General features: G+C 41.2%; 1 protein-coding gene across 1 annotated transcript; it reads right to left on the reverse strand.

Annotated features, from left to right (window-relative positions):
- Positions 1-475: 475 nt before the first annotated feature.
- LOC125905687 (arylsulfatase B-like) lies at positions 476-23,035 on the reverse strand. The gene is made up of 8 exons (XM_049603825.1): positions 22,540-23,035; positions 21,667-21,853; positions 21,381-21,571; positions 20,263-20,470; positions 15,419-15,662; positions 14,106-14,176; positions 5,659-5,790; positions 476-3,222 (listed from the first exon to the last, which is right to left on the reverse strand). Exons 1-8 carry the CDS (start codon positions 22,783-22,785, stop codon positions 2,957-2,959), a joined length of 1,545 nt encoding a protein of 514 aa, XP_049459782.1. The 5' UTR covers positions 22,786-23,035; the 3' UTR covers positions 476-2,956.
- Between the last annotated feature and the right edge of the window lie 55 nt (positions 23,036-23,090).

The raw sequence follows: 23,090 nt of genomic DNA on the forward strand, positions 1-23,090 counted from the left end.
ACAGCAATGCATCATATTCTATGAGATCATCATATGTTTGTAGCTCGACATGTAAGAACCACATATCTCATATTCTCATATTTTCTGGTGTCAGAAAAACAGCCCTGTTTTCAGCTTTGTGACAATGCATTTTCCAGCTGATCCAAGTTTATTTAGCTTAAGAAGTAATAGATTTTTCTCAACCCATACAGAACACTTCATCCTTTACTTTATCATAAACAATCAAAATCAAAATGACCATATTTTATACATCCATGATTCTCTCTCTCTCACACACACACACACACACACACACACACACACACACACACAGCTGCTATATGTAACATAAACCCCCCCTTTATAGCATCATAACAAAATAACCACAATCCCAATTCCAAAAAAGTTGGGATGCTGTGTAAAATGTAAATAAAAACAAATGCAATGATTTTAAGTCCTTTCTGAATCCAATTGAATACAGTACAAAGACAAGATATTTTATGTATAAACTGATAAACCTTATTATTTATTGTAAATAAACACTGATCCTGAATTTGATGCCTGCAACATGTTCCAAAACACCTGTTTGACACATTCCACAGGTAAAAAGGTCAGTCAGTTGCTGACAAATGAAAGTATCATTATTGGGTATGAAAGGGTCTCCACTCTCCAAAGGCTCAGTTGTTCACATTCGCAAGCAGGGATTGTTACTTTGTGAAAAACTGTGTGGGTAAATAGGCCAACACTTAAGAACAACATTTCTCAAATTACAATAGCAGGATTTTAAGGATTTCACCATCTACAATCCATAATATCATCAAACAAGTTCAGAGAATCCAGAGAAATCTCTGCATGTCAGGGGCAAGGCTGAAAACCAACATTGCATGACCGTGACCTTTGACCCCTCCGGCAGCACAGCATCAAAACCAACATGACTGTATAAAGGATATTACTACAGGGGCTCATGAACATTTTGAAAAAGCACTGTCGGTAAACACAGTTCATCGCTGCATCTACAAATGCAAGTTAAGATAAGATGAGCCCAAGCTCATCTAAGGTGTGACGAGACCACTTTTCAAATTGTTTTTGGAAATCATGGACGTTGTGTCCTCTGCGCTAAAGAGGAAATGGACCGTTGTTACCAGCTCAAAGTTCAAAGCCAGCATCTGTGATGTCAGTGCCCATGGCATCATGGGTAACTTGCACATCCGCAAAGGCACCATGAATGCGGAAAGGTACATACAGGTTTTGGAGCAACATATGCTGCCATCCAGACGATGTCTTGTTTAGAGATGTCCCTGCTTATTCCAGCAAGACAAGTAGACACATTCTGCACGGTTACCAGCAGTGTGGCTGGTGTTTTCTTATGTTTTAAACAGAGTCCCAACTTTTTTGGAATTGGGGTTGTAATTAAAACGACTGAAGAAAAATGTGCACTTGAGCATTCATCAGCATGATACAATCTACTTAAATGATTGAAAAAAAACTATGGAACAGTTTATTTAATGTTGAATTTGATTATTTTAGTTTGGCCCATGTCCAATCCGCTAACATGGAGGCAGCGGCATTTATGACCAATACTACAGCTGGCTGCCAGGGGGCGATCAAGATGTTTTGGCTTCAAATCAGTGTCTGCGGTTTTAAAAACAGCTTCACCGCATTTTCGCCTCTTTATTTTGTAACTTTTTGTTTCCCGGAACAAAACACAAACCACACATTTTAAGCTTTAACCAGTAGGCACTTATGAATAGCGATGTGCACAGTTTATGAAGAAAAGAAAAGAAAAGTAGAGCTCAGTTAATTTAAAGCATTTTTAAAACATATTTTACACCTGCAATAATCTTTTTTTGGCCATTTAGCAGCAATGGAACAAGCTGTAAACATTTTTTTTTGATCTAATGGCTCTCCAAATCAAACATTTCAACAGAATGCGCAGAAAAGAAGTAAAGCAGAGCTGAATTAAACAGTTGGTAGAAATTTTGTATTTAAATTTTGTATTTGCTTTTTATTTGTTGACATCTATACAAACCACTGCTAAAGGTCCCCACCAACTCACGAGGGAAATATCTTGCTCTTTAGTGGCAGAATGTTCCACTATGTTCAGCATCAGCTAGTTCCTAACTTTGGTCATTTGCTATTTGGTGCTTGGCAGGTAGTGCACTGTTGGTTTATCAGAGCTTTTTCCACTAAAAACAGGTTTCTGCTGCTGATGGGAATGACACTGATGAGAGCTGTGAGACTGAACCATAATAATGAGCTGAGAGATGCAGAGCTGAGGGGAGTCGTGATAATTCTCTTTGGGTTCTCCTTTCACATACTGTGATGTATGTCGTCATTTTATCCATTGCCGATATAAAAACATTGATTAGTACAACTTGAAATATCAAATCTGGCTAAAATCAACACTGTGTGCATCTGTTCTCTCTTAAACACATCAGTATGTTGCCCTTTCCTGTACACTCCTTGAAAAGCTCCAAATGACACCATAGTGTGGTTGTTGAAATATTTTTCCCAGGTTTAAAAACAACCACAATGTTTGACACATACAAGGAAGCCTGCAGCTTCTCAACAGTAGATAAATGAAGTGCAAATACCTGGAACAGCAGGGAGATAAATCAGCAACATGTTTAGCTTGAGTTTGTGCAATCGCTTTAACTAAACCTCCGAAAGCATCTCAGGGGTGGGACACAGGTCAATATTAACGGCATCATCATCAGTCAGTTGATGATCAAGTCTCTATTTTGAAACTAATTGGTTCCATTTCAAAAATATAAGTCAAATATTTTCTTTAAAAGGTCTGCATGATTGCGTTTTGACTGTTTGGAAAATACTGTGATGAAAAAAGCTGTCTTTTGGTTGATATATATTGGAAGTGAATCATCAGAAAAAAAATGTCTCTCTCCTCTACAGAGGAGATCCCTGCTGCTGTAATTCACAGTAAACAAAGTGTTACAACCTTCATCATTGTCACTGCCATCTAAGCCCAGGGTCCCCAGGCTCCAGTGGGGCCTGGGTCACATCTGGGGTCTTCATCGGGGAAGGTTACAGGCACAGCACTTTTCTGGTATTGGTTGAGCCTTGTGAGGAGATACTCCACTACTGCCGGGAACTGGGCAGACACATCATTCCTTTCCTCTGGATCTTTTTCTATGTCAAACAGCATTACGGAGTTCAGTGGATCCACCTCAGAGGGGCTCCGCTCGGAGCTGTTGTGGCCGGGCCGCGGGAACCAAATGTCACAACCTGAAGAAAACAAGATGATGGACATTAGTAGCAGTTGCGGAAAGGACATTTATTCAAGTATAATTTTAAGGTGTTTCGTCCAAGTATTTCCATTTAATGCAACTTTACACCGCACTGCTCCACATTTCAGAGGCAAATCTAGTACTTTTCGCTGCATTTATCTGACAGCTGTAGTTTTACATTTAACAGACAAATATTGAGCTTATATAATTAAATGCCTTGTTAAAGATTACAGCACTAGCTCCTGGCACATTTTGCTTGTGACTTGTGAAAAAATAGTATCTAGTTGGGGCCCTTTGTGACATTTCAGCTGTCTATGAGTTATTAGCAGTTTCACCAAGGACACATTTCCCCTCTAAACTTCTCACATGGTTTCATTTATATACGAGGTTCCCACAGTCATGAAATTCCTGGAAAAGTTACGAAATCAAAAAAACTGTTTTCCAGGCCTAGAAATGGTTTGTTCTTAACAGAATGTTTTGGAAATATTTTGAATATACATTGTTTTGGCTATTGTTTGAATGTGTTCATAAAAATCCCCAAACATGTCTAACATTACGCAAAATATGCTCTTTGTATTACTAATTTAAAATCTAGTGACTGTTGAAATATTATGAGATACACATAGACCTGACTGGCACTGTGGCATTGCCCAGGCCATGCCCCCTTGGGGGGGGTGGGGGGTGGGGGGGGGTGTGTTGATACATTAGGAGAGAAACAGGAAAACTGGAAACTGTTCTCCATTCCATTTTCATCTGCTTGTCCGAGGCCGGGTTGCAGGGGCAGCAGGCTGAGCAAAGGAGTCTTTCTAATCAGATACTTGAACCATGTCTGCGTGCCCCTTTTTCAACATAAGGGAGCAGTGGCTCTACTCCAAGCTCCCTCCGGATGTCCGAGCTCCTCACCCTATCTCTGAGGCTGAGCCCAGCCACCCTATTAAGAAAACTCATTTTGGCCGCTTGTACGCGGGATCTCATTCTTTTAGCGACTACCCAAAGCTCATGACCATAGGTGAGAGTTCAGACGTTGATGGATCAGTAAATTGAGAGCTTTGCCTTCTGGCTCAGCTACCTCTCTATGACGAAAGTCTGGTGTGGCGCCCACATCACTGCAGACGCCATGCAGAAAAGCTGTTGTGTGGCAGGTTAACAGAGGCTTTCAGACTGAGATTTGGGCTTTTAAGATTAGCGAATATTCACTGTCAGTGTGGTAAATGACTAAATGATGCTGGTAACAGTTACTACTGGTGGAGAGCTAATGTTAGCTTAAGTGGGAGTTTGCTGGAAAACAGTAACACAGTATAGCGGCATCGGACATTGGTCATTGGTCATCTCAGACTAAATCTCAGCCTGTAGATCAAACAGCTTGCTGTTATCAGGTTGGTTAAACAACACTTAGCTAAACAATACCTGGTAATTTAATAATTATTATAATTAATAATTATAATAAATTTATTTGAATCACCAGGTATCATGTTAATCAATATCCATCCAGCATTGGGTCACTGATCCACTTGGATGGGGGATGCCTGAAGGAACACGACGGCGATCAAACTTAATTTAGTTAGGTATTGCGAACTCCAAGGTTCAAGTAAGGTCACAATAGAATTATCAGACATGTCCATAAAACAAACATTTGTTTAACGAGTTGCATTCACATCTACAGGATCTTCAGTTTTCTCTCCCTCGCAAAAGTACCTGGGACAGCTGGAATGTCGAACGAGCGCGTAAAGTTAGCAAGCGCTAGCAGTTTCCTTATCCACAAATAGCTGGGATGTGTGTGTTTGATAATGTATGACTGTATTGCTTATAGGCCTACCCATTTTAATTACTTAAATAAAGTCAAAGAAATGAGGTAATATGTTATGGAAAGGTTATGAACATTTTTGAAAATTCATCAGTAAAAATGTGTGGGAACCCTGTATATTAATGTTTGAGGCCTTAAGAGGTGAAATAATCCAATTATCCATTTCACAAAAAATAAAAAAAAAATACAGATTGGTAAACTGTTTGTTCTACCTCATCAATTATGTCACAACACCTGAGATTTATCTGATGACCTTTTGGAAAGGCCTGACCCCTAAGTTGCAGACCAGTGGACTAAACTAACTGAATATAAATGTAAAACTAGCTTCACCTCAGCTGTGACAGGGGCATTTTTTAATTTTCTATATAAGAAGTACTTTTACTTTGGATACTTTAGATACATTTTGCTAATAATATCTCTGTACCTTTACTTCATTTTGAATTAATCTTTTTACAGTATATTCATGTATTGGTACTTTTACTAAGGATCCTTAAGTAAAAGACCTGAATATTTCCTTCACCACTGATTAGCAGAGATAAGAAGTGAATGTGTTTCTATGCACAAGTGTGTTTGATTTTACGCTTCCCACTTAGACTAAACATGTCATTAAGGGTGACAGAAGATACTGACCCGGGTAGCCAGTCAGCAGCTTCCAGTTTGAGGATCGAATGGCTGCGTGAATGGACACATTGAAGCCAGAGTTGGCCCAGGAGCCTCTGCTGACCACCTGAGCCAAAGTTAACTGACGCTTGGTGCCAGGACCTGCGGAGAGCAGAGGACAGAGCTGATCATGGAGGTCATCCATCTTTTAAAAATATGTATAAAACTAGAAACCGCTGATTAAGACGATATTAGACTAACAGTAGATACAAAACGCCCTCTGTGGATGTCTATGTAAACCATACGAGTTGGTAGACTGGCACCAAATATCAGTGCATACCTGGGAGTCAAGTGAGGGTGTCAAAATAAATATGCCAATAAGAAAGACCTCTTTTTGTGAAATCAACAGTGAAACAGCAGGAACTGAGTGCTTCAAAACAACTGTTCCCTTTAAGAAACAGAGATTGTTGTATGTATGAATTTCCTCAAACACGTTGAACTTTTAGGGCTGGAGGAATTTGACAAATATGGTGGTAATGTGGTCAACTCAGCACCAGTCCTCATTTCTGCCAAGCACAATGAATAATTTGCCATTACTGCAGTCAGGCAGATTTGAAAAATGGAGTAACAACGGTCACAGTTACCAACTGGCATCATTTCATCACTTTCATAAGGCAAAAGTAAATAATTGATCTTTGTTCTGAGGGTGTCCAGACATTTCTGCAGCCTCCTGCCATGAGCTATTTCTGCTCTTACGGAAAATGTCTCCCAGAATTAAGCACACCTTTAAAAAAAAAGCGGCCTTGAGAGCGTTCTCAGGTTCATGCAGTGTTTGACCCCGACAATATGGTCCTGATTAGACAGATTTGCAAGTAATTTCAGCGTCCTAGCACTGTCAAAAACAAGTAGTTCCTTACATTCTTTGCATATAGACAAATCCCCACCCACACAAAGCCAATGTTCCCATTGGAGCTTGTTTTTATAGAGTCAATTCAACCACAGCGACATGACTGGAGAATTAAAACATTTCCGATCTCAGCGTTTTTGCAACCACATGATAAAAGCTATGACATTGAATTCTTCACTGATCATTGCGCAAAATGACATGTGGGTCTCTTAATTGTTCTCACATGCATTACACTAGGGTTACTCAATGCAGAACGATCCCTGAACCAAAGCAGATTTGTGTAAACAACTGCACTTGCAGAGCTCATGTCCCCTGCATAAGAACAGTAAACTGCAGTATTGACATCATGCTGGATTCAGGTGTTAATGCAGTTATGTCAGGAGATTGGTTAAATTTGATATCTGGCTCTTCCTCCACTTTTTAGTGAAGGAACGGGGCCTCAAGCACTGTTCCATTCTTTCACATATTCTTTGCATGACACCTGAAAGCCGGGCCATGCTCATCTGGATCCACAGTAGGAGAATCCATGGGCTCAAGAAAAAGGAGGAAGGTGAGGGGGAGGAAGAGTGGGAAAAGACCCTGAGAGAGCAGAGGAGTATGAAGGGGAAATTTGGGGGTGATTTAAGGCTTGGGCCGAGTCCAGGGTTTCTTCGCGAGAAGTTCAGGGACCCCTCTGTGACCCATTTAGTCAAGATCTCTCTTCTCACACAGAGTGAGAGCAAAGGAAAGGGGATTTTGAAAAGCAAGTTAAAGGCAAAAAGTATATACAAAAAAAGGGGGGTACAAAGCTCATTCATGAGCTAAATAGAGAGACCAAAAGAAGAAGCATGAAGGGAGGAAAAGGGGAAGAGATGTGGAGGGGCAGGGTCTCAAAGAGAGGCTGGGTTATTAGGCAAAGAGGAATCTCAGCCTGGAATGCATCAGGAGGAGGTGCTTGTCACTGTGGTGGCTGACAATAAAGATTCAAATGTAAAACATGAACGCTTGTAAAGTGGTAGTGTTGTTCTTTACTGGGTTTTCTTATAATCCAAATGATTTAGATGGTAATGACCACCAGTGAACTTGGAGGATAATATCAACTCCACAGGCTTATAGCTATATAAACAGAAGAGTCTAAAAACTGTGATAAATCAGTGATTGGACTATAAACTCCCAGTGGGTCTGTGTTACTTTTGTAGATGAGGGTTTAGGTGAAAGTTTTATTTATTTCATTTCATCACCTGACTCTGCAGTTCCTCTCAGCTTTACGGTGCATTTCAGCGCCGTTCAGCTCATTGTTTTGCTTTTACAGCCCACAATTATAGAGCTTTGGTCTGCCAACTTCCACCAACCCCTTTCCAGTTGCAGCAGGCAGTTGTTTTCAGGAAAAAACAGCCCTGACTATAGGCTACCAAACAGCAGACAAAGTTAGCAACTAGCTGAAGAACATAATTGAGCATTTTGCAGCTCAAGAGCCAGATATTTCCCTCAGCAGTTGGTGGAGACCAAAAACAGGACTAAAAGGAGGGAAAATATTGCACAAAACCCTCCACCCACACCTGCTAACGTCTGGCGCTTGTATTTAATGGGAAAGGTTACAATTGACATTTACTCACTTGGCACCGAGTTTGAAAGAGAAACTGAATAAATAACAGATATTAAAAAAATTAACTACAGTTACATTTTTACTTGCCTCCCTGCTGCTCTCTACTGTTTACTAATCTGTGTTCTGGCATGTCCATGACATTAAATGGGCCACCACACGAGGAAAAAAAACACAAAGAGACATACTTCTCTGCTGCAGAGCCTTGTACACAGCTCTGGTCTACTGGCAATGGCAAAGGAGTCCTATTCTATTTTTTAAAAACTGCACATAACATGCTAATGTTGGTGGAAAAGGAGTATTACATCCACTGGGTGACCAGAAAAACTCCAACTGGATACTAATGTTACTCTGTGTCTACATGTTCACCATATCAACTTTGTAAAGAGATAATATGTCAGTGTTGTATTTACAGCTTGTGCCGTTGCACCAAAGTGGCCAAAAGAAATCATTTAATGCTGCTTTACATTTTTTCAAAAAGGTCTAATTGACCCTCTTGGTGTGCGACAAGTTTGCCACTGTGACTGTTTCTTACAAAATATTTATGTAACTCTATTTGTACCTGTAAAAGTTTAATTATGTTTCCAAAATAAACAAAATTGACATGAAATATCATGTAATGTGTCAAAGTTCACACCATGGCATCTTTTATACCTTTACAGGGTGAATGTTGGATTGACAGTTTTGGAAAATTACAGAAATGGTTGGAATCAGGCCCCATCTAATCAATCAATCAATCAACCCGACATCAGAGAGGTTTTGGAAGGGGGGGGGGGGGGGGGTGGTCATTGTTGCCCCCAAGGTTTGCCACTTGCCAGGGGGCCCCTGATACAATTGCTGGCCCCCATGATGGAAATAACTGGAGGCCGATAATAGTGTCTTTACAAGGCAGTGGCATGCTCATTTTTAAGCTACCATGAAGTTACTGGTATCTTGTGAAACTAAACAACCTAAGGCATTCTTTATTACCAACCATCTCATGCTAGCCTGTTGGGAAGGGGGCTAAATAACGCTCCAAATCTAGGCTGGCATGGCCATTTTCAAAGGGGTCCCTTGAACTCTCAACTCAAGAGAATGAAAATGGGTGTTATGGGTACCCACGAGTCTTCTCTTGAGAAAGCCTGTGCCCAGTAAATGTTTTGTTCCTTACAATCAATGTACTACTTCAAATTAAAGTTGTATATTTGTCATTTTAAGGAAACAGACAAACAGCCTGTTTGAAGAACAATGAATTGACTAACATGGATAGATACATAACACAACAAGACTGTCATAGTGACACTGTTTTTTGACTAGCCTACATACAAAGCATAACAGAACTGCTGAAATCTTTACAGTCTTTGGTTTTGGTGTTCTACCCCAAGATTTTCAGTGGCCCCATATGGCCACCCCTATGAAAATTTCTGGGGTCACCAGTGGAGGTGGTTTTGAAGCTATTCGACTGTCTGATAAGCAGTTCTGATAGAGTATACGGGCCACTTAGCTCCAAAACTGAACCCAGATCTCTGTAACAGTTGGCAGGTGACTTCAACTATGAATGTAGTTGCAGACTACACCATAACCAATCAGCCAAAACATTAAAACTACTGACAGGTGAAGTGAACAACATTGATCATCTTGTTACATCTCATGGCAATGGCACCCCCCCCCCCAACAGGACAATACCCCATACCACACCACAAAAACTGCTCAGGAATGGTCCGAGGTACATAACAAAGAGCTCAAGGCATCGACCTGGCCTCCAAATTCCCCAGATCCCCATCTGATCCAACATCTGTGAGATGTGCTGGTTCCCCAACTCACAACCTACAGGACTCAAAAGATCTGAAAGTAACGCCCTGATGCCAGGCACCAAAGGACACCTGTGTCCATGCCTTGACAGGTCAGAGTCAAGTCTGGTCCAAGGAGGACCCACCATGGATTGGGGGTACCTCTGGGGTACCAGCATGTCCCTCAAATGTTCAATCAGATTGGGATCTTTGGAGGTCAGGTCGATGCCTTGAGCTCTTTGTCCCATTCCTGGGGTCATGCCTGAGCAGCTTTTTTGGTGTGGCAATGTGCAGAGTTCGGGTGGGTGAAGCACGTCAAGTGGCATCAACATGAATGCCAGGGTCCAAGGTTTCCCAGCAGAACATTGCACAGTAACAAGATGATCAATATTATTCACTTCATCCGCCAGTGATTTTAATGTTTTGGCTGATCGGTGTATGTTGTATATTATAAATCAAGGCTGGCAACCATTGTTCACACTGACTCAGGTTAAAGGTAGGTGACACCAGCAAAACCCTGATACTAGCTTAGAGCTTTATAAAACTACTTTTGCATCAAATTAAGAAATTCTATTATAGGGTCCCACATGGTATTGATCAGCAATAATAAGTCTTCTGGAACACCTGCTACCTAGAAGAGAAAAAAATAACCGTACTTTTAGGAGATGAAGGAAACCATATGCATCTATTTTCTGGACACCCCATTACACACCCATTATGGTACAAACATGGTGAAACATTTCAGTCCAAAAATGTACTCCTCCTATACCTCTACTATTTTTGAATGTGTAACTAAAGATGCAGCATTCTCCACAAAGTCAGAAATAGTAGCCTCACAGCAGAAACAGGACCACCTAATATTAAGTGGTTTAGACAAGAATGAGACCACTTCACTGTGTCTGCCAGCCAAAAAACAACGTCAGTCACATGGCCTATTTCCTGGAAACATCCCTACATCACAGTTTTAACTGTAAACACACACACACACTCACACTCACACTCACACACACCCTCACACTCACACACACCCTCAAACGCCTGCTATCTCAGATTTCAACATTGTTGACTGATAACAGTTTCAACCTTGTGTTATCAGCATTTCTCAGATGAAAACAGAACAACAAATACCATTTTATGAGGGCCAGTGTGAGAAAAAATAAATCCAATTAATAAAAGACAATTTAGATCACCTTTGTACACAAGTAGAAGATATTTCATTTTAATTCTAGAGGGCAAATATTTATAAAAAGTTGCTCATGATGATCATCATCTTAATAAAAGCTTACCTTCATGGGCTAGAAATAACGTGTGTGTATATATATATATATATATTTCATAAAGCTGCAAAAATTAGGGGACATCCACTAAAAATAATCCAGACACCATGTGAGACTTACCTCCAGCCAGATTCCTCATAAACTCCTAATCTACTCAAACAAATTTCAAACACTCATAATAAACACAACGTGGATTTCTAATGTGAGTTTAGTTGAATGTTATGTAATGTGCTATTCTTAGGCCCCCAGTCTGCTTTGACTTGAGTTAATTGGATTCACCATGTCTGGCGTATTTGGGAAAAGCGGCTCGAACAATGAGCCTCTTGATACTTGTTGGACATGTCGGGAAGAGAGAGGAAACAGTAGAATTACAACATTAGAAATGAGGGTAGACACATTATAGACATCGTGAACAGAGAGAGGAGGAGAGGTAACATGAGGTTCAAACACCACCGACAGCATGCTTTATCACTGGCAGATGAATTATGGTTTTAAAAAAAACCTGTACTGGTTTCCTCACACAGCCCAAAGACATTCAGGTTAGGTTAACTATTACAGAAACTATAACGAACTTTCATTTTGTGTTGATTTTGGTGACCCCTTGTGGACAAAAGAGGTAGTGTTTAACAACACATTTCCCATGAGCATTTCTGCCTTCTGTCATAAAGAAGTGCGCCTAGCTTTGAAGCCAATTTTTACATAGTGGCCAAATAGTGGTATTGCAACTTCCAGGTCTGTCACAGTGCCACAACCCCTGTGAATGACATGTTTCAATATGACATTTGGAAAGTCCAGAAGAGCTGCAGAACTGAACAATGAAGTTACTGGAGCACTTAAACGGAAGTTACCCACATGGCCGGTGGAAGTCTCGAGCACGCCTGCTCTATGGCCTCAACAATGTGGAAGATCTGGACAATTTCATACCACGGAAATCAAGCTTTTTTGGCTTCATGAGCAACTTTCTAAGAATGAACAGGGCCCTGCCTCCAACGCTGTATCCAGTTCTCTTTAAACATCCATGGCCTACATTTGCTTTGGAAGCGAGTGAAGAAAGACAAAACTTACTTTTAATAACAGTTTTCTTTTTCAAACACAGCTATTTGCAGAGTGCATGGCGATGAGGTAATGTATCTATTTGTGGCTATGTAAGATTAATAACTGCAATATGACGCTAGTGAAACAAAGTAAATGATGCTTTAGTGCTGTTCATACGCCTAGGTTACTTGTAAGCCTACAACAGATTGGGTTGCTTAATAAAAGTAATTTTCTTGAACAAGCTAAATTTAAAAAAAAAACAAAACATATAGCTGTCCAGGAAAAAGAAGGGCGGTGAAGGGTCAGTCTTGAATCCTTTCAAATTCCACAACTCTCTCCATCTGTTGAATGAGCAACCATGGTTGTCTAGAGTTTTTGATCATGGTCTATCATGGTACCCCTTTTTTTGTTCTGCGGTTAATTCTTGTCCTTTTCCCTGTGTTGATCCTGCTCCAGTATCAGCCAAAACCACAAAATATAATATCAAAAATAAAATTATCTAAAGACAAATCTCCTCCTGCTTACTTTTAACTGACTAATGTACAGCGAAACGTTGCCTTTTAATAATGAGGCCCTGTTTAAGGCGAGAATGTTGCAGCGTTATTCCACCTTGCCATTCTGTATAAAAGGTACAATCACAGAACTGGGGGCAGTGTTGTCTTGCCTTTGAACCAGCAGCAGAGGTAGAAACAGCACTGAGGAGCAGTTCGCTGCTGATTTAAAAATTAAAAACACCAACCGAAAATGTCTGCAACCTGGGGAGAGCACCTTGCCCTCCGAGAAGACGAGAGGAGAGATCAGCCACCATATAACAGAGGCAGTAAATGACGGGTGCTGCCAGACGTGTCTGTTATTAATCACACTAGAGTTTGATGCTGCTGTGCTACACCTCAAGCTCTTTTTGCTTCCTGAATTTGGCATACTATCTAAAAATCACACATGGGGTCGGCATGATGCTGACATTATTTGGTTCTGTGTAAAAAAGCAAAGCTGATGTAATATAGAGTCTTTGCTGTGGCCCTATTGCAGGATCTCTGTGTAAAATGGGCTGTAGGCTCTTCCTTTCAGTGTATCATAAACTATTTCGTCTGATTTGGCTGAGATGGACCTAGAGAACCGGCATTCAGGTAACTTTATAGGAATCACAAATTTGCCTTAGGAGTGAATGGTTGTCAGCAAAGTTGTCAGCACTGTGACAGACTGGTGACCAGCCCAGTGTGTATCCTGCCTCTCTCCCAGTGTGACCTGAGATCAGCCCCCCATACAGGATTTATAGCTAAAGGGTCAATATATGAGTTTAAACCAGTGGTTTCCACCCTGCTGAGAGGTCACTGGATGATTAAAGGGATATTACACAAACAGATAAGCATGTGAAAAAGTGCTGAGAGGTCACTGGATGTCACTGGAAAAAGTGCTGAGAGGTCACTGGATGATTAAAGGGATATTACACAAACAGATAAGCACGTGAAAAAGTGGCAGCTCCATTTGCTTCAGGAAGACATGTAGCTGTAGCGCTATAAAACAAAACTGGATGCAAACTAAGTTCCAGATTTGCATGAGGAGTAAAATGATCTCAGCCTTTTGGCAAGATTTGCTGCTATGAATATCTTCTTGATGGGATCTCTGCAGTTTGTGTCAGCCAATGTTTGTATTTCACAAGATCAGAATTTCAAAGTCATGTCAAAATTCTCTCCTTCCCAGGTCTGGGTGGGAGCGAACATACATACACTGTACATACACACTTACACAGCTCAGGGCAGTTAGGAAACTCAACCTCAACCTTGTCCAAATCCACAAATGAAACCCTGCTGGTGGTATTAGGTCTTGTGTGTTGTGATGAATATAAATCCCAGTGTAGACAGACTGGGAAGAGCCCTGTTTATGTCGAGTGAAACATGTGAACTTACATGGAGCGATGTCATTATACTGGGGGTCAATGTTGTGCAGCAGCTCCAGTCTGGGTGAGGCAAACCCTTTGCTGTAAGATAAAAGCAGTTTAATTCTTTAACATATGGATACACAACCAACCAACACACACACACACACACACACACACACACACACACACACACACACACACACACACACACACACACAGCACCATGTCTGACTCATGCACTGTAAAATCCACTGGGATCTGTAAATCTAAACCAGCTGGCCGTTGTTCACCAGGCAGTCATATGCTCTGACCGCACTCCACCACAGAGAAAACACACTGCTCTCACTGACCACAGTGTCTGATAACACGACTAAAATAACTCTCTCCCGCCTGCCTACTGTTCTGGGCCTTCATTCGGTTTTTATTCCAGCGGCCGAGCCGTCTGGCTGCTGTTTTCTGTAACAGGCCAGCCAATTAAAAACTAAATGAAACTGTAAAGCAGCGAAAACAAACAGCAGTTTGTGCCCTGCGTTGTTGTGCAGCTCACACGGCAACAGGCAGCAGCCAGTGGTCAGCTGACGTGCGTCAGCCAATCGAGTCAAGTGGAGGCTGTGAGTAGTAGTTTGTGGTCCAGGCTAAGCCTTGATTTTCTGCTGGGGCTCTGCTGCAGCCCTCAATTTCACCTCCTTTCACTGCGTCCACATTTAGTTTACAAATATAAAGTGTCAGTCAAACAAGAGGCAGTGACAGCCTGTGTGATGACCTGCACACTAACTAACATGGAAAGTGCATCTGTGGTCTGTCAGCAGTTGCATGTGACTTATTAAATCACTTACAGTTTCTTTGCAGAGTTCTCCAAAGCAAAATTCAATGTATCACATAAAAAAGAATCACAACATCTCAGGTATGTTGCCACATAAAAGGATGTGGAGCTAAACTAATTAGCTTATCCAACAGCAGGCCCTCTTAGCTCTTAGAGGCAGAGGTGGGGATGGAGGGGGGATAAGGGGAAAGAAGACAGGGATGGAAGGACTACAGATTTGTGTGAGAATGACTGATGGAATTTCCTTCTCTTTGAGCTCCCATTGCCACGGTAACAAAGGGCTTATTGAAGGAGCAGGGGCTCCTACAAGAAAAAGACGCTAGGTCAGGGAGACAGGCAGAGGGAGTTGGAGCGAGAGCACATGGGGGGGAGAGGATCGGGAAGAGGCACAAAGAGAGGGCAGGCTGTCAAAACTCAAGAACTGGTATTGTTCATGCTGTAAACTCTGACCTGCCACCCAAGAAACACTCTCAGCTGACATCCCAGATCTGTAAAAACAGTACAGCAGTCCAGCTCACCTGATCGTGTTCCACACATTGAATCCATCCAGCGGCTTTGTGCCATTGGTGCTCCCTCCGGCCAGGCCAACAAGTGTTGGCAGCCAATCGGAGATGTGGATGAGTTCGTGGCTGACAGTCCCGGGTTGCTTCAGTAGCGGGCTGGCGACGAATCCGACTCCCCGGATCCCTCCTTCCCACAGTGACCACTTCCTCCCTCGCAGTGGCCAATTGCTGCCACCACTCAGCGTCTGACCTCCGTTATCTGGGGACAAAGTACAATGAGACAAAAAGAAAGAAGACAAAGATGGATTATGGATTTTAAATCGGTAAATAAAAAGATAGAGGCATAAAGATGAGGTTGGGAACCGGAGGGTCCCCTGTTCGAGTCCCCGTCCGGACCAAAAATATGGAGTGTGGACTGGTGGCTGGAGAGGCGCCAGTTCACCTCCTGGGCACTGCCGAGGTGCCCTTGAGCAAGGCACCAAACCCCCCAACCGCTCGGGGCGCCTCACCAAGGGCTGCCCCCTCACTCTGACATCTCTCCACTTTGTGCATGTATAGGTCCTGTTTGTGCATGTGTGTGTCTTTTGGATCTGTGTGTTAATGACAAGCAAGAGTGAAAACATTGAATTTTTTATTTATGAATTTTTTTTATTACCAGCACTTGTACTTGTAATATCAGATACTTCAAGACTTTTACTCAAGTAATATTCTGATAGGTGACTTTAAATTCTAACAAAGTCATTTTCTGGTGAGATATCTCTAGTTTTACCCAAGTGTGGCTTTTAGGTACTTCATCCACCACTGGTACTTGAGCTAAATGCTACATCAACATTCCTATATGCTGATGTTTGGGAGGTAGGGGTTTAACAGTAAATCAGTCTGGACTGATTCAATGATCAATGATCCAATATTATCAATGCAAAGTGAATACGATTCATCTTTAAGATATGCCATGGTACGACTGTGTCACCATTTCCATCTGAGTGCACCTCCTTCCTAAACATTTAAACAATGCTAACAGCCAAGCACCAGGCAGATAATGGTAAGCAGTCAAGAAAAAGACAGGAGGATATTCACTGATCGCCTCATATCAATCACCGGCCACTGAACTGAATCGAATTAAAACTGCATCGTACCAGACTTTGTGATACCAGCAAATATAATATCATATCACAATGAAATTTGTTATGTACACCCCTACAGCTATTCTGTTGCTAGGGCAGCAGCTTTTGTATCTGCTTACTTCCTGTCAGCTAATGCATTAACAAACATTCAAACAGGAAATAAACTCACACCCATTTAGAATGCCTCTGTTGTCACATTTGACATGGTCTATCAGCAGGTATAATGTTTACACTGTTAACCATCTTAATTTAGAGTGTTGGCTAACATTTGCTGTTTAACACTTAACACAAAGTACAGCTGAGGAAGATGGGAAATGTCATTCGTTTTGCAAGTGTTTTATTGTAAACCAAAGTACTAGACAAATTCAAATTTTGACCTGATGATGGCACTCAAGGAAAAAACAAAGGGTCTTCAAAGTCAATAGGATTCATCCTCTAGGGATCATATATGTCTGTTTAAAATGTCATGGCAATCCATAAAATAGATGTCGAGATATTTCAGTCTGGATTAAAGTAGTAGATCATAGAGCATTAAAATAATTCATCAATGTTCATCCATTTGCCTCCCCTGTTTGACGAATACAACTGCATAGCATCCAACTATTACCACACACAGGCACACAGGCACACAGGCACACAAGCAGTAACACTGACTGTCACCGTCCCAATATGTCTGTCCAGTATAAACACACTTGACCAATCACATCCAGGCAGGGCTCCCTGTGTCATGTGAGTCCAGGAAATAGTCTGTACCAATGCCCAAACTGTTCTGGAAAAGACCGTCTGCTCCTTAATGCCTTTTCAAGCTGCTTTGGCTCTCTACAGGCCAATTCTCTCCCTCTCTCTTTCTTTCCCAGCTTCCCCGTCCAGTTTCACCTAAAACTCTGTCACTTAGTTTGCTTACAGTAAAGTCCTGCTGAGACACAAACTTTCATCATAAAGGAATTTCAAGGTTCGGCCTCATTTCTTTCCTGTTGAGCCTGACACATGTAGGTCAGTGATAACAGTACTGTAGTAGATATGACTAATAAAGCCATTGATAGACCTTGCTCAGACTATTTTTGGTAAGGGATGTTTATTGGTTTATAAAGTATATCCAGTGGTGGAAGAAGTAAAGGATCTTTTACTTCAGGAGAAGTACCAATGCCATCCTATGAAAGTACTCCACTACAGGTTTAAGTCCTGTATGCAAAACCTTACTTACCGGTAAGTATGAAAAGTAAAAGTAGTCATTGTTCAGCAAAATGTTCCCAGTCAGTGTTTCGCTATTCTCTCTGATGTTTTTGGATTAATACAACAGTTGCATTAATGTGTATGTTGCATGTTACTGCCGTGCATGTTTGAGGTTGTGCTCATTTTAACTCCTTCATAAAATGTTGGGTAGTTTAATCCACAGCAATGCATCATATTCTATAAGATCGTCGTATGTTTGTAGCGTGGCTGTCCTGTGAGCACCACGAATCTCTTAAAAAGTCAGCCTTTCATGGTGTCAGAAAAAGAGCCCTGTTTTCAGCTTTGTGACGATGCATTTACCAGCTGATCCATGAGAGTTTCTAAAGAGTTTATTTAGCTTGAGAAGGAGGAGAATTTTCCCAACACATAAAGAAACACTTCAGTTTATCAAAAACAATCAAAATTAACACATCTCGAGATACACGGTTAGTAAACGTATGAAGTAGCACAAAATCAAAATACAAATACCTCAAATTTGTACTTACTTTTAATGCATTACTTGAGTAAATGTACTGAGTTACATTCCACCACAGGGAGCCAAAGTCAGGTATTACATAACCAGCATATTGCATTGACATGAAGGAAGCAGGAAGTAGTTTTTCACATCAGCAGAGTCAGTGTCTGCCCGGCATATGGCTGCCTGAATCCCGCAGTCATTGCCAACCACCAAATGTGTGGAAGAAGAACAATGAAACAGGCCACCTACCGCAGGTATTACCAAACCCTTGCACTATACTTTCACAGTATTGTTCCTGTCTTCTAATTACCCTTTTAAATGCCCCTAAAAATAACCCTCAAAGGAGTTACCTACTTCAGATGCAATTCATTAGAAGTTCCACATGTGGAAACCCGAGAGCAGGCGCATGCTTAGATGATGCTGCACTCGCTCATCTTTGGCCATATCATGCTCTTCATCAAAAGGTCTATATGATTATTATAGGGTATTTTTCAGGGTTTAATGGTACTGAGACTCCAGAAGTGTTCCTTAAGTGTTATTTCTGTCTTTAAATCTCCACACCTAGCCTGACAGCAATCCTGACAGAAAACCCTGTTATAACAAACACAACTAAACACTGCTCTCTAGTGGACATCCCCAGTATTACAAGGGTTATTTTCATTGTAACCACCCTGGAAATGTTGCAAACACTTAACATGCAGGGATATCTGTTTCATGTGCTTCCCACTTGACCATGTTGTGTAATAAAAATGTTATCTAACCCTGAAATGCTTTAATTTAATAAACCTGTCACCCTACTCCTCTGAACCCTGGAAAACTGGCTTTGATGCTCAAAGAAAGTGTGGTTTTGAGTCTGCAGACATTAAAATGTAATTGCTTGTTATTTAGCAGTCACTGATTTGCTTTCCATTTTGGCACACTATAAAAAGGTCAGATGGGGAAAAGAAAAAAGCTGTGGAAAACACATTAGCATTCCCAGAGGCTTTCACCTGATCTATGGACAAAAAACTTTTATTGTATGTTTCCATTAAAATAGTAAAAGTTCTCTCTAATCTAGTTTTAATTAAAACTCCCAATTTTCCTATGTTTTTATGTCTAAGTGACTAATGGAGACAACAATCTTTAAAAGTGGTTCAGAATTAAGTGACAGGGCTGCATGTGAAACATGCAGCAATATAACAGTAAGACATTTGTGCTCTGTCAACTTACATCCACTAAAACTCTTTTTTTTTTTTTTTTGCCGCTGACAGGTTCAAATTGTCATTATGAGTATCTACAACATTATGAAAAGAAACCCTACAGATATAGACCTTTTTGGTAAAGAGTACAATCCTTTTTGTTTAATCGAAAATAGCCCCAAAATTATTATCACCAAAGAAACCAGACTCCATTCAAATAAACAGTAATTTTAACATATATAGAACCAAATCTAACTGGGTGAATTAAGGATTTACTTCAACAAATCCAGAGCTGGAGAATGTTTGAACTGTTGAAAAATGAACTAAGATGATTTTTGTGTGTTTTATTTGATTTTTCCCAACTTTGAATTAAGTCTGATTTATGATGATAAAATTAATGTTTATTTCAATGGAGTCTGGTAGGTTTGGCGATGGCTGTTTTGGGGCTGTTTCTGGTTAAATAAAATGGATCTTAATCTTTAACAAAGAGGTCTTTCTCTGTATGGATCCTTTCCATATGGTGTCAGACAGAATAATACTCTGAGCCTGTCAATGGCAACAACAAACACTTTTAGTGGGCTTAAATTGATGGTACTCAATTGCCCTGAGTGTTAAAATTGCAGCCTGTTTCAACTCCTCAGTACTATTCCAATCTCAAAAATTGCTGTGCCCATTAGTCACTTAGACACAAAAACGCGGGAAAATAGGCTCCAGGTTATAAAAAAAAAAACCACACCTGAGTTACTGTTAAAGTAAGATGATCCAGTGCTTCAGCAATGTGTCATTTGTTTTTATCTTAAAATGTTTCCACAAGATTCTATAGAAGATAAACTGTTCATTTTCCTGTGCCTCACAACAAAAACATACCTGTTGAAAATACCAGGATCGTGTTGTCCCAGAGTCCTCTCTGCTGCAAAGCCAGAGTGATGTTGCCCACTGCCTCATCCATGGCCGACACCATGCCGGCATACAGCCTGCGATTGGGGTCTTTGATGAAACTGTAGGGGGCAACGTAGCGTTCTGGCACCTGCAAGGGTGCATGGACTGCCTGCATTGCTACGTAGAGGAAGAGTGGCTGGAAGATAAAGAGAGAACAGCATGTAAAAACTCAACTATGTGATTTACTATTGTACATGGCAGTGGTGGCAGCTCTCAGTACAAATACAATAAACATCAATACTGACATGTTATCACCTTTTAAGTTGATAAACTGAAAGTAAACACTTAGTCAGTAAACAGTTGCTTATTAAACATCCAGCAGTTACAGAGCAACAGCATCATTCATCTGGAGTTGTGTTTGTGTCCACCTGATGGATGTAAGTCTCCAAGTAATTCTCCAATGCTGTTTGGCTTGTTGTGTGGGGGCTTTAGCCCAGCTCCTGCTAATGTTTGCTCATCTTTTTTCTCTGATAACTTCAGATCAATGTGTTCAGAAGGTTTTTACCGGGACCTGAATTATCTGCAGAGGTCTTCTCCTTCCCAGAACAAACAGACCACATGATTTAAACCAGTAAAAGCACTAAATTAAGCAGTTTCACATTAAAAATCAGTGTTTCTCTTATGCTGTTTGGCAAAGCAGGTCTTGGAGCCGAGCTGCCGCTTACAATTGTTCAGCTTGTTTCTCTCAATAAAAAGTAAATTTATGAAAACTTCTGGCAGACAACCCCAACCCTGATGCATGCAAAGGAGATATGACGCCACTGACAGGCAACAGTGACCAAATGACGCAGACCGTGGACTTCTCAGGGTTTAAACATTGTTAGAAACATTTGCAATGATGTAAGTACACCTAAAAAATATATATGACATACTAATGCAGAAAGGTTACATAATGATATCTTTAAGTAGACCACAGCTAGAGAAACACAAGGTGAAATAATTCCTCTTAGTCTATGGCTGCTGACATCTTCTCCTTCTAGGTTGCACATTTCTAAAGTTCCTGACATGTTTCAGAGCAGGTTTTACTGCTCCACACTGTGTGTCACCTTGTTAGGGTCCTGTTTTTTAATGATGCTGGTGGCCCTCTGGCTGAACAGCTCAGTGGAATAGGCTCCTTTGAATGCAGTGGCGACCTCTTCTCCTTCCCTCAGGTCCAACGCACAGCGAGTCCCATTCAGAACAGAGATGTGAGTACAACGTATGTGAGTGAAGTAATCCTCGCTGCCCGTCAGGTAACCTAAAGCACACATTAAGCCAAATATAAATGTGCAATGTTGGGAATGAAAGTGCACCCATAGTTACATTAAAGGTTTTATTCTAAATTGAGTGTACCAAAGTACGTGTCAAAGCCCCGGCGCGTGGGCAGGCACTCCTTCTTGTACATGCCCAGGTGCCACTTGCCCACCATGTGGGTGGCATAGCCTGACTCCTTCATCAGCTGGGGCAGCAGTTTCTCATCCAGAGGGACACAGTAGGGCTGACAGGGCCAGATGATCTGGTGCTGCATGCCTGTGTGGATCTGAGGAGGAGGTTAAAAAACAAGCTCAACAAGTGTTGAAAATGTCACAAAGCAACATCAAGAATAGCAAAGGGGGAACTAACAGCCTTTGTGGTGGCAGTGATGCAAAAAAAGGTTTCAAAATAAGGACTTTGTCTTCTTGTTCTACGTTCCACCAGAGTCCAAATTAGGTTTTTTTCCACCTGGAAAGTTCTTCTAAATACAGAAAAGTGTACAAACCCAAAGTCATGCCATCATGATACAGAGGAGGCTCCTGAAGTCTGATGTCCCTTCTGATTAACTTAATATAAAGTAAATGTAATCAAAAGGGTTTAATTCTCAAATGAAAATCCAGTGTTAAATTGTTTCCAGTAGTGGAATGTAACTAAGTATATCTACTCAAGTACTGGACTTAAATACAAACTGGATGTACTTGTGCTAAAACAAAAACATGATATATGATAGGAAAACACTGACAGGGAACATTTTACTGTACACACAATACATTCTATTCATACTTACATACTTTTACTTAAGTATGGTTTTGGATGTAGAGCTTACACTTGTAGTGGTGTATTTTCACAGTGTGGTGTTAGTACTTTTACTTTAATAAAAGATCTTAATCCTTTTTCCACCACTGGCTGTAGGACCCTGTGAACAGCCTTAGAAACACAGCCATCAGACAGGCAGCAGGGTGTGGATCTCACCTGGTATCTCCCGGTCATGAGCTGGTTTCTGGAGGGAGTACACAGAGGCTGAACATAGTAGTTCTCCAGGCGGACTCCTCCGGCTGACAGCTTGTCCAGGTTCGGGGTGCTGATCTCTGAGCTGTGATAGCCGACATCATACCAACCAAAGTCATCTGCCAAGATGAAAATGATGTGGGGCTGCTGAGCTGCCAAAGACAAATGAAAGCTTGCGAGGAACACAGCTATGATTAGCGAATAATCCATTATCAATTTCTTAGTTATGGACTCAACAGAGCCCCATTAGCTCGCCACTAAGTAAACACGGATGTCCGGTAGGTTGTTTGTCAGCAGTAAAATATATACAAACATGGCGGATATGAGGCTTAGAAAACAGGCTGTCCTAACTTCACGTCTTCGTTGTAATAGTGTAAATAGCCTGTCACTGTATTGCAAAAGTTTCACCCGAGTCTAGCTGTTACTTCCGTATTCCGCAAATTGAAAACACTGCCTCGACTGCGGCAGCCAATCAGGTGACCGGAAACACAGCCAATCATATGACTGGAAACACA

Source organism: Epinephelus fuscoguttatus, linkage group LG18 (assembly GCF_011397635.1).
Source record: "Epinephelus fuscoguttatus linkage group LG18, E.fuscoguttatus.final_Chr_v1".
Classification (NCBI taxonomy): domain Eukaryota; kingdom Metazoa; phylum Chordata; class Actinopteri; order Perciformes; family Serranidae; genus Epinephelus; species Epinephelus fuscoguttatus.

Coding starts and splice junctions, on each gene's coding strand:
- LOC125905687 (XM_049603825.1), bottom strand. CDS start 22,785: ATGGATTATTCGCTAATCATAGCTGTGTTCCTCGCAAGCTTTCATTTG. Junction 21,854..22,539: donor TCATGACCGGGAGATACCAG/GTGAGATCCACA, acceptor CCTCCTCCTCAG/ATCCACACAGGCATGCAGCA. Junction 5,791..14,105: donor GTATAATGACATCGCTCCAT/GTAAGTTCACAT, acceptor TGCTCTCCGCAG/GTCCTGGCACCAAGCGTCAG.